Below are 13,244 nucleotides of genomic sequence, written 5' to 3'. Positions count from 1 at the left end.
TGTGTAAAGGTGTCGTAAATTCACTTGTAAGGAAGATTGGATACACTTATGTACGATGGAGATATGTATATATATATTTATCAGGTACACTTTTGCCATTTAATATTCGCTGAACTCGAAATTGTCAAATACCTCATTAGTCCATTATGAAGATACGAATCAAAATAGAATAGAATAGAATAGAATATTTTTATTTCCCAAATTACAGGGCCCATAAAGGACATAAAATCAGATACAATTGGTTTACATTATTGGTAACAACAACAATAATAGTCACTTGAATATATATATTTAGTATATTAGCATTGGTCAGAATCAGAGCCAAAAACCACATATATATTGTGAATAAAAGAATAAAATTACATTATAAGCATTCATTCTCAAATCATTTACTTGACTTAGTGTCAATATGCATACCTGATCTCCTTAATTCAAAACAGTCACAAATACAACAGCCCAGTTTTTCCATAAGAGTTACATTTTCTTGAGTCAAGAGCCATAAAAATTTAGAAGATTTATTTAAATTTTTAAAATTATAACAATTGTCAGATATGTATTGAAAAAAGTCTTCCCTTTGAGTATCATAAAGAGAACATTCTAACAAAACATGAAGCTCATCTTCAACTTTACCAAGTGAGCAATTTGAACAAAGACGCTCAGATCTTTCTATATATTTTTTTGAATATCTGTCTGTCTCAATTTTTAAAAAGTGAGCACTTATTCTTAATTTACAAATTGACTGTCTTTTTTTAAAATCCTGTAGTTCTAAATATTTTTCTTTTTTAAAACAATTTTTTATAGAAAAATAAGTACCAAGCTTCCCTTTTTCAGAGTTAATTGTTTGATACTTCAGTCTATTCCAAATATAAAAACAACTCAGGGCTTTGCATTGACTCCAAATAAAGCTGAACTGGGTACGTAAACAGGGAAATGGTATCCTATTATGCATGAATTACCAGCCGTGCGAATTCGTTCTATATAAACCTTTCATAATTTAAAAAAAAATCATTAAAATATGTTTAAACAAGCAGTAGAGAATCGGTGAGAAATTATGAAATGAGGAATGAGACCATTTTGTAACATTAAAAACTCTTTTTTAGTAAACATAATACTAAACTAAAAACCACTTTAAATGTTTGAAAACTTTAAAAGTAGTTAATTATTGAGTTTTGAATAAATGATCCCAATCGTAAGTTTCAATTACATGTATATCACTATAACAAAAATTCTAGGAGATCACAAATCTCGTCAAAGGTATGATAATTTAAGTTCGTTTTGGTTTCATTGATTTCTAAAACGGACAAACTTAAAGAATTTTCATCGTGATTTGACGAAAACTGCACCATACACGAATATTTGACACCGGGCAAAAAAGATAGTACAGATGATGTGCTTTCGAATGGTATATGATTTAGCCGTATAGGTGGGTGCATTAAAAATTAAAATGTTATGGTTAATGTCACTATATGAATATAACGATAAATTGTTTGTAAATAAAATTGGCACTTATAAATGTTTTGTTTTGCATGCCTTACTCGTCAGAGTTTTCTTTGTGCATTTAATTTTTTTTTTATTGATTGGTCCAGTTCCCCAAGGCAAATTCGAGACCATTATAGGATGCGCCAAATTAATTTAAGATAAGCGGCCAAAAACAGTATTGTTGCATAATAACGACTGCACGATCACTTCGAATCTGTTTGACATGATTGAAAGTTTTTAAATAATTTTCGTTTTCATATTCTTTCCAATTTGTCCCAAATTTTTCAAATTTAACTGACCCTCCACTAAAACGGTATCCAACCCATCGAGTGTTTTGATCGTCCCAACGTCCGTTTGCAATTTTACATTATCATAGTAAGCAGACGTTTGGCTCAAAATCAAGGGTTTCAAACATTGAAAATTTTGTTGAATAACCACCACAACTCCATCATTCTGAACAGTTTGAATGTGATTGAATGTTTTAAGGTAGTTCCCATTTGTATATTCGTGCCATGAATTAGGTGAAATTCTTCTGAACTCTGATAGTTCAATGCCATTACTACGTTTACCTTTCCAATGGCAAGAATGGCTCCATTCTCCATAGAATTGTTGAATTCCATTGTAATAGGCACAGTCATCAGTCAAAACGAACGCCCACATAAAACGCTGATGTAAAATAACTGCAAATTCAGAAACGTGAATTGTTTGTATATGTCGAAATGTTTTTTCATAATATCCATTTCTGTATTCCTTCCAACCGTCATTCGATTGTAAGTAATATCCGGATCCGCCTCCATATTGTGGAAACCAATTACCCTCCCAACGCCGAGTTGAAGTCCATCTTCCAGAAGCAAACTTGTTCTTGCCATAGTATGCTGCATTTGAATTTAAAATCAAAGGAAGTAACCCATCTTGTTGTATGACAACGGCTTTTTCACTAGGATATACTGTATGTATATGGTCAAACGTTTTCATGTGACGATTGTAGCTAAATTCTGACCATCTTCCATCCGCTTGTTCGTACCAGCTTTTATCACCAGGGCCAAATGAATTCCACTGGCATTTACATTGTACCTCCAACAAAAACAAAAGTAAAAAGTAAAAAGTAAAACAAACGAGTATTTTTTTCAGTGTGTTCTTCGTATCCTTGTGCTGATTTTGTCCGAACTTCACTCATTACAGCATTAGTGCATAAGTAAAGAGATTTTGTATTTGCCTTCAGGTAGCACGGTAGTATTTGCATTCCAGAATTTAGGTTGCTCTTTTGTGTACCCTACTTAAGTCAATGTATCTGAACATTATGATTGGACAAAAAATACAGTATCAACTGAACCTACTTTCCCAAACTGAGGGATGAATCAGGTGTAGAAAACATGAAATAATTATACATACAGATGAAAATGAATATTTGAGAATTTTTTTTATTTTTGTATTCACTGCACGATAAAAGACCTAAAAGCACTAGTGGCCTTATGTTCTTAAAGATAGCAAAAAAAGTAAACGGTCATGATACATATTCAAATTCATTTCTGATAGTAAAATGAAAGTTCTTCAGTTAACTGTGAATGTAGAATTTTTGGCAGTGTTAGAAAGTGGTGAAAATTCTAAAAAGGCTATCATTATCCCTTATGGGCCAGGAAATACTACCGTGCCACCTTCAGTTTTGATCAATGAATTAAAATTGCTTATGTCCTTGACATTGCATAATTTTGAAGATCTGTCATTTATTACTGAATGTAATTTAACCAGAAGTGTATTTATTACTTTTGAGCAAACGCCCTCTTTAATTGGTTAATCGTTAAGAAGTATACATTTCTACGGACTTTTCTACTTGAAAGCACTTCTATATCACATGATTCGGATTTTCCAATTTTGCAATTATGAAACAGGTTAAGTAGCTCTGATTTCTTAAACTCAAAACAGTTTGTCTAAATGTAACCGTACATAATTTATCTTATAAAATGTAGCAGTGTGGACACATATAAGTGTGGATAGTAATTGTTGGAATTATATTAGTATGTTTGAGTCATGGTACAAGGGGACTGTCATACTGTATTTCATATGATTTAGATAGTAATATATGGAAATATAATCTCCTGTATTTGTTCCTCGTTGGAATTCATGGTATAAATGTTAAACTTTGTTTCATGTTGAATTCCTTCTTTAATTTCAGATCACAGAAAAAATGAAAACTAGTATATTATCAATTGCTCACGATTTGACAATGTTTGAGACGGTTTTAAATTAAAATTGTTGTATGTATTTCAAATATGGTCCAATGTTAAACTATGCTTTACAGTGGCGAAAATATATCTATCTTTGATAGATTTTTTTCAACCACTGGGTTGATGCAACTGCTGATGGACGTAAGCAGCCAAATGTTCAACTCTTTTGTACTGACATGAACTATCATTGATACGTGCCGTTTCTGTAGATTGATTGTTTATAAAATGTAGAAACATTCTAAACACTAAGATTTTTCTCACAAGCATATATACACTTAGCCGTTTTTTAACAATTATTCAAAACGTTTTGTTTTCAATTTCGTATTTGACTTGGTCTGCTAACTTTTTGATTCGAGCACCACTGATAATTCTGATGTAGACGACACACGCGTCTGGAGTGTCAATTGATAAACGTGGTAACTTTGATAAGTATTTAGATTTCAGATAGGCATCAAAATTTGTATGTGAACACCTTACGAGTATTTTTACATGATTTGATACAACGATGTTTGAAACGTTTTTTGGGAACCTGTTTGTACGCATTTTCTGTATGGTTGTATTATGCTTTACCGTAGTGGTCATTTCTTATATTGTTTGGCAACAAAAACGGATCAGTCGGATTTCTGTTTGCAAAATTTGGTTTCAATGTGTGAGAGAGTTTCTGAGAAGAAACTACGTGTTACTGTATTAACTGTTTATGGGGTTCTATTTTAAACTATGATCAATGATGGCGGTCATGTGGATTTGAATTGGCATCAACACCTTTCAATAATTATAGCACTTTTTGTGAATCATTCTAACGATATGCCAGGACATTCGTCAGAATATCTTTGCAATTTCAGCCAATCGGATACATTTTGGCCATGGTATTCATTTTGATATCAAGATACACACAAACAATCCAAATGCGTTCAGGTATTTACAGACAAAGATTCCTGCAGAGCTTGGTTCTAGTTGACAAAAGTTGTTTGGCAGATGATTTTTATAATATGGGATTTTCCAGACGCTGTTGGAAAAGTAATGTAGCGTTATGTAGACAAATGAGGATAATACCTCGCTTTTGATACGACCATCAAATTTGAGAAGCAAAATTCTGTATTTAGAATATATACATGTAATACGTTAGGTTCAAGCTACAAATGGCTGATAACTGGTTCATGTCGTGATATTTTGGAACTTCATTTAAGGGTGATAAACGGAACAGAGATTTTAAATATATTTATATGAAATAATTCTAATAAAAAGGAAAAGATAAATTGGAAAATCATTTTCCAAAAAATAGTAGAGGAACGTAGTATATAGTTTGAAACGATACAGTATACATCTATTAGTTTTCTCTTGTGCAATTTGCTTCGGCATTTCACACAATTTTAAGGTAAGTTGTCATTTGTGCTATGGTCGTTTTTGTCATAATGGTAGGAATTTAGTTTAAACGGAGAGATCTGGGTCGGAGATTTAGGTTGTTTACTTCCTTTCCGTTATATAATTCTTGCTCTGATTGATTCAATTTCTATACCTGTGCCATGGTGTTGTCAGTTTGAGTTTTAATATCCATTTAGTATCTCTCGTCTCTTTCTCTGTAACTTAACACAACAACTGTCTAGACAAGTAGTCATGATTTTATTAACTTCCTGTCAAAGAATTAAAGCGAACAACAAAATTTTATAAATAGCAAGAACTGGTTTTTTTTAATATATCTTGATCATTTTTAATTGACAATATATTTGTATTTTTTTCATATTAAATATCTGTTGTATGAGGAGATCAGCCGAATTGGTGAAATAATATTTTTCTTATTTATTGACAATTTATCCTTTTCTGGACCCATTGTTTAAAAGGAATAACAACGATTAATTAGCATATATCAATGACCTGCAGAACTCTGTACATAAGTCATAGGATTTATCCAATCATTCTCTCAGCGGCAAGACCCTTTCGGCTTCTATCTGTGAAATCGCGGTTGTAATTGGTATCTTGAATGTTTTAACAGTCACGTGATTTTATCGAGTCCAGTATTTGTAGCGCACCTATGGGAAATCCGTAGTTTATATTAATAACAAGTTGGAGCTGTATCATATAATACTTTTATTTTTAGAAAGAAATCGAATGGTGTTAAAAACTTGAAAAACGTACGAAAAATGTAAACAACAACAGTTTAACATTGAAATTTTTTTGGCATATTTTTAGTTTTTACTGTTTTATATTATCACCTACTAATATTAGTAAATTGTCAAAAATATCAGTATGCTGCTTGTAGTCACAACGGTCACCCATTGGTTCGTAAAGGTTTAACAATTATCACTAGTAGCAGTGAAAACGGTCGTTGCGTATGATAACGGTCGCCCGCTGACTAACAATTTCTATAAGACCTGCGTCATGAAATTGACCAGTCAGATTTTACTTTTGAAATTAGTCTATTGTTTGCCATTTGCTAAGACAGATAGTTCTAACATGCATTTTCATATTTTTCATATTTACATTTTTTTCCATCAATTGCCACATTAACTTTTGATTGTTTATATAATTAGACCCTAGAAGAAAATGGAAGCTTCTTTGTTGAACGATGTAATATTTATTTCATTTTTTGTATTCATTTAATATTTGTTGAAAATTTATTAAAGAAATTAGAATTGAATTCTCGTCATTCGCTGGACATAAATGTTACCAAGGGATAAAAGAAATGTTTATCGACTGCATCAATCATGTCAATGGTTTGGCAGAAATGGGAAATTTCAAGTAGGGGATTTACCTTTTTATATTGGCGACTTGAACGAATTAAACTATTTCGAAATGAATTGCTTATACGTCATGCTAATTCTAGATGTTGGAATATTTTCTAGGTTCTTTTTCAAAATATCCGTAAACTCCCGTTATTTTTAAGGTCTTCTATAACAATGAGACATTAAGATTCATATTTATCATGCCTCTAATATTCACAGTTTAAAAAAACTAGGGGTGTAGCTCTAAATATCAACTTCGGCATTTATTGATATATAGTTGCAAATTATTTCTTGTTTTCGAAAAGCATAGTAAATTCATTGATAAATTTTGTTGTTTGTAGTTTTTTTTTCTTTATTTACATTATGTTTCCCTACTAAAATGCAAAAATGGATAAAAATCCTCAGAGAAAAACTCAATATAAAGTTGACTGACAATTTTGGCCATTTACATGTAGATTTTGTCCTGCATATAATGTTTGCCTTTGAAAAATTCTTTCTCGTCATTTATAATATAGTTTTCAAAGTAATGGGCAAATAATTGATAAAAATGTTTTCAAGGACAATAACTTCTATAAGGAGTCAATTGACGAATTCATTTTTCTACTTAAGTGTATATCTGGCTGCATATTTTTGCTATTCCTGAAAAAAGAGAAAATTTGTTATTTAAGGGCAATAACTCATTAATGAAGTCGTCTAACAGTTTTTATAATGTTGGACAGTAGGTAGATCTCAGCATTCTTAAATGTACGCCTTTGTCTGATTTTTCTCTGTCTAAAGTGGTTTTCAAAATTGTAGACACAATTTTTATTTCTAAGTTCTATATTTAGCAATGTTGGTCATGTTGGTTGGTAGGCGAGGGTCATCGGACACAACTAGATAGCCCAAAGATCGTATATAATGGCCAAGTTTGGTTCCATATTGGCCATGTAGTTTAACGCTTTTTGGAAAAGTTAGCTGACGACTGACACCAAGTTCTGTTCTGAGATTAGCTCAATTTAACTTTCGAGTGAGGTCAGCTAAACAGAGAGCAACGCAACTGCTGGAAAAAAGGGACGAAAACTTAAAGAAAACATAAATTAGACAAAACACTTCACAGAAAACAAAAAGTTTAAGTGACTTGAACCTCGCAGTTAATGGGAGAATATTTAATTGCTTCAGAAAAATAACCAGGTCCTTATCCACAAGTGTCATCTGACGTTTTACTACTTTCATGGTAACTTTCTGCAAAATAAAATTGTATGCGTTGATGGCCTTAACCAGGAAAAGAGGGCGAGATTGTGCACGTGACTACTAGAAGTAAAACATATCATTTTGTAAATGGTATTTCATAACGGTCAACCATTCATGATAGCGTCTTTAAGATTGACACTAACTTTTTCATAGTCTACTCTCTTGACTAAACATTTTCTTGTATGCCGCAATCATTTAGTTAGGAAATCGTGATGACACAAGCCCTTGCATATTGTATCAACAGGAAAATACATAAACCTGGAAAAAGTGTCGTACCACCCTGGTTTTTTAAAAAAAAAAAAATATTATAAATATAACATGTTTACCGTTAAGTCTATTTTGAGTGTTATTCTTTTGACGTGGCTTTGTATTTATATATCCCGCTTTTGCGTTTTTGTGCAATGGTCAGGTTTGATATTCTTTAATTTCCGTCATTTTTGCTTATGTGCTTTGTCTATAGAATGTCTATATGCAATTTTGTTTTTCTTTGTTGACATAAATGATTGTTTTCATAGTGATTAAGATTATAACAAATACTTTCTCATCTAAAATTAGAAATTCTCATATGCCACTTAACTCATTTTTGTGTGAAAAGCTACATCTTTTGGCTTGATTGTCATAATTCGCGTTAAAAAGTCTCTGTATTGCATTATTTATATTTGCTTGTCATTTTTTTGCAAGATTTTGGGTCTTTTTTCGTTAATGCAAATTCAAAACCACATCATTTTAGCATTACCCTTTTTCATATGATGCTAGAATAAACTATTTCAACAATCAGAAAAAAGTTGAGACAATAAAACCTTCATACATTACTTATTCTGCATTTTTGTTATACTTTTATGTCATCTTTGAAATATATATGTTCCAGACCATATGAGTATTTGGACCGTACGCGTACGATCTGGACCGTTTGCGTACTTTTTCAAAATACGCATACGGTCGGACTGTTACGCGTACGGTCTGCCTAATTTTAAGAAGTCGGACAAGTTTATAAGATACAATGTATATTACGGATCAACATAACAGAAATCTCGAATTATTATAAATAGTCCAATTGTAATTGAAATAAAAACTTAATATTTTAACTATGTGAAAAAGTCACGTTAATTTAATTTGTTAATCTCCTGTATTTAACATGTCAGTAATACATGAAATTGAAAGGTTGCTTTGTTACTGTAAGAATACCAGTTGTTTATAGGATTTTCCCCGATTATTATGTAGGGTTGATGATATTATTGGTCAAGATGCAACTTTGATCAAACTATCATGTGAATTTGGCATATTAAACTCTTGTTACGATATGGGTGATATAGAACTTTTGACACGCAAAATTGAAACTGCACATTCAAAAACAGAAGGAATTTCATTGCCTCAAGTTTTTCTCTTGCTAGCAAGAGATGGAAATGCAAAGGAACATGCCTTAACAAAACATGTTGATTTATTCACTTTATTCATCTAATTGTAATTATATTCATTTGTAAAACTCAATAAAAGATTTTTGATAAATATCTGTCTAAAATTAGCCCATACGGTCTAAATACATGTATGGTACAGCTCGTTCTAGACCATATGAGTATACTCATACGGTCCGACCGTACGCGTTTGGTCGGACCGTACGCGTACGGTTCAAATACTCATATGGTCTGGAACATATATATAACATATCAATTACCCATCTTTATTATAGATGTTTAAGTGAATGTTATGCTAAATTAAGTATTTTTTCACTTACTTGTATTTGTCAGGTCTTTATTCCTGCATACGGACCTGGTGTATGTTGAAATCTCATCTACCTAATAAATTTACATATCTTACGTCTGTATGCTTGCATACTAATCTGGTGTATGCCGAACTTTAATTTGAGATAATAAATGGCATTTCTTAGTCTGTATGCATGCATACCGACCTGGCGTATGCTAAACTTTCACTCTATGCGTATACTAGAATTTGTCAAATCTGTATGCCTGCATACAAATCTGGTATATGTAGAACCTTCAAAATAATTTATTTTGGCAATACTTCAGGTCTGTATGCCTGCATACAAACCTGTTGTATGTAGACCTAAGTTGTTTATTTTTTTTTTGCACTTTTCATTCAGGTCTGTCTGCATGCAGACCTATTGGAATATAAACTCTTATTCTAGATACATGTTTATAAGTTGGTTGACCGTTATGGAATAACCGTTTCACAGATGATATCGGATATGTTCCTTATGTCGTAACTACACTACCCTCCCTTTTCATGAATGTGACTTACCGAATTAGACTATTTACCGGATTTGTAATAACATAAGCAACACGACGAGTGCCACATGTGGAGCAGGATCTGCTTACCCTTCCGAAGCACCTGAGATCACCCCCAGTTTTTGGTGGGGTTCGTGTTGCTTAGTCTTTGGTTTTCTATGTTGTGTCATCTGTACTATTATTTGTCTGTTTGTCTTTTTATTTTTGGCCATGGCGTTGTCAGTTTGTTTTCACTTATGGAGATATGTATATATGTATTTATCAGGTACGCTTTTGCCATTTAATATTCGCTGAACTCGAAATTGTCAAATATCTCATTAGTCCATTATGAAGATAGGAATCAAATTAGAATAGAATAGAATAGAATATTTTTATTTCCCAAATTACAGGGCCCATAAAGGGCATAAAATCAGATACAATTGATTTACATAATTGGTAACAACAACAATAATAATCACTTGAATATATATATATATTTAGTATATTAGCATTGGTCAGAATCAGAGCCAAAAACCACATATATATTGTGAATAAAAGAATAAAATTACATTATGAGCATTCATTCTCAAATCATTTACTTGACTTAGTGTCAATATGCATACCTGATCTCCTTAATTCAAAACAGTCACAAATATAACAGCCCAGTTTTTCCATAAGAGTTACATTTTCTTGAGTCAAGAGCCATAAAAATTTAGAAGATTTATTTAAATTTTAAAAATTATAACAATTGTCAGATATGTATTGAAAAAAGTCTGGCTCAAGAAATAAACGAAGAACCCTCCCAACACACACAAACACACATGCATACGAGCACAATGTGCTAACATAATTATATATTATCAACTTGTTCGAAATTTTATGAATTCCTATATTATTGTCAATCACATTTCTTTTTTTGTCGGGTGTTTGGGATGGGGATGTAGAGAATCGGTGAGAAATTATGAAATGAGGAATGAGACCATTTTGTAACATTAAAAACTCTTTTTTAGTAAACATAATACTAAAGACCACTTTAAATGTTTGAAAACTTTAAAAGTAGTTAATTATTGAGTTTTGAATAAATGACCCCAATCGTAAGTTTTAATTACATGTATATCACTATAACAAAAATTATAGGAGATCACAAATCTCGTCAAAGGTATGATAATTTAAGTTCGTTTTGGTTTCATTGATTTCTAAAACGGACAAACTTAAAGAATTTTCATCGTGATTTGACGAAAACTGCACCATACACGAATATTTGACACCGGGCAAAAAAGATAGTACAGATGATGTGCTTTCGAATGGTATATGATTTAGCCGTATGTTAGGTAGGTGCATTAAAAAAATAAAATGTTATGGTTAATGTCACTATATGAATATAATGATAAAATGTTTGTAAATAAAATTGGCACTTATAAATGTTTTGTTTTGCATGCCTTACTCGTCAGAGTTTTCTTTGTGCATTTAATTTTTTTTTTATTGATTGATCCAGTTCCCCAAGGCAAATTCGAGACCATTATAGGATGCGCCAAATTCATCTAAGATAAGCGGCCAAAAACAGTATTGTTGCATAATAACGACTGCACGATCACTTCGAATCTGTTTGACATGATTGAAAGTTTTTAAATAATTTTCGTTTTCATATTCTTTCCAATTTGTCCCAAATTTTTCAAATTTAACTGACCCTCCACTAAAACGGTATCCAACCCATCGAGTGTTTTGATCGTCCCAATGTCCGTTTGCAAATTTTACATTATCATAATAAGCAGACGTTTGGCTCAAAATCAAGGGTTTCAAACATTGAAAATTTTGTTGAATAACCACCACAACTCCTTCATTCTGAACAGTTTGAATGTGATTGAATGTTTTAAGGTAGTCCCCATTTGTATATTCGTGCCATGAATTAGGTGAAATTCTTCTGAACTCTGATAGTTCAATGCCATTACTACGTTTACCTTTCCAATGGCAAGAATGTCTCCATTCTCCATAGAATTGCTGAATTCCATTGTAATAGGCACAGTCATCAGTCAAAACGAACGCCCAGATAAAACGCTGATGTAAAATAACTGCAAATTCAGAAACGTTAATTGTTTGTATATGTCGAAATGTTTTCTCATAATATCCATTTCTGTATTCCTTCCAATCGTCATTCGATTGTAAGTAATATCCGGATCCGCCTCCATATTGTGGAAACCAATTACCCTCCCAACGCCCAGTTGAAGTCCATCTTCCAGAAGCAAACTTGTTCTTGCCATAGTATGCTGCATTTGAATTTAAAATCAAAGGAAGTAACCCATCTTGTTGTATGACAACGGCTTTTTCACTAGAATATACTGTATGTATATGGTCAAAAGTTTTCATGTTACGATTGTAGCTAAATTCTGACCATCTTCCATCCGCTTGTTCGTACCAGCTTTTATCACCAGGGCCAAATGAATTCCACTGGCATTTACATTGTACCTCCAACAAAAACATCAAAGTAAAACAAACGAGTATTTTTTTCATTGTGTTCTTTGTATCCTTGTGCTAATTTTGTCCGAACTTCACTGATTACAGCATTCCTGCATAAGTAAAGAAATTTTGTGTTTGCCTTCAGTTTTGATCAATGAATTATATTTGCTTATGTCCTTGACATTGCATAATTTTGAAGATCTGTCATTTATTACTGAATGTAATTTAACCAGAAGTGTATTCATTACTTTTGAGCAAACGCCCTCTTTAATTGGTTAATCGTTAAGAAGTATACATTTCTACGGACTTTTCTACTTGAAAGCACTTCTATATCACATGATTCGGATTTTCCAATTTTGCAATTATGAAACAGGTTAAGTAGCTCTGATTTCTTAAACTCAAAACAGTTTGTCTAAATGAAACCGTACTTAATTTATCTTATAACATGAAGCAGTGTGGACACATATAAATGTGGATAGTAATTGTTGGAATTATATTAGTATGTTTGAGTCATGGTACATGGGGACTCTCATACTGTATTTCATATGATTTAGATAGTAATATATGGAAATATAATCTCCTGTATAAATCTCCTGGTATAAATGTTAAACTTTGTTTCATGTTGAATGCCTTCTTTAATTTCAGATCACAGAAAAAATGAAAACTAGTATAGTATCAATTGCTCACGATTTGACAATGTTTGAGACGGTTTTAAATTAAAATTGTTGTATGTATTTCAAATATGGTCCAATGTTAAACTATGCTTTACAGTGGCGACAATATATGTATCTTTTATAGATTTTTTTCAACCACTGGGTTGATGCAACTGCTGATGGACGTAAGCAGCCAAATGTTCAACACTTTTGTACTGACATGAACTATCATTGAAACGTGCCGTTTCTGTAGATTGATTG

General features: G+C 32.0%; 1 protein-coding gene across 1 annotated transcript; it reads right to left on the bottom strand.

Moving 5' to 3' along the window:
- Window positions 1-277: 277 nt before the first annotated feature.
- LOC127724717 (uncharacterized) lies at window positions 278-12,536 on the bottom strand. Its single transcript, XM_052231809.1, has 2 exons — window positions 10,500-12,536; window positions 278-417 (listed from the first exon to the last, which is right to left on the bottom strand). The coding sequence occupies exon 1, from the start codon at window positions 12,382-12,384 to the stop codon at window positions 11,356-11,358; it is 1,029 nt and encodes a 342-aa protein (XP_052087769.1). The 5' UTR covers window positions 12,385-12,536; the 3' UTR covers window positions 278-417; window positions 10,500-11,355.
- Window positions 12,537-13,244: the final 708 nt, after the last annotated feature.

This window comes from Mytilus californianus, unplaced genomic scaffold (genome assembly GCF_021869535.1).
Source record: "Mytilus californianus isolate M0D057914Y unplaced genomic scaffold, xbMytCali1.0.p SCAF_14, whole genome shotgun sequence".
Classification (NCBI taxonomy): domain Eukaryota; kingdom Metazoa; phylum Mollusca; class Bivalvia; order Mytilida; family Mytilidae; genus Mytilus; species Mytilus californianus.
The sequence above is the reverse complement of the archived record's forward strand: the minus strand, read 5'-3'. Positions and strand labels throughout refer to the sequence as shown.

Bases quoted from the DNA above. Each gene is read 5' to 3' on its own strand.
- LOC127724717 (XM_052231809.1), bottom strand. From the start codon at position 12,384: ATGAAAAAAATACTCGTTTGTTTTACTTTGATGTTTTTGTTGGAGGTA.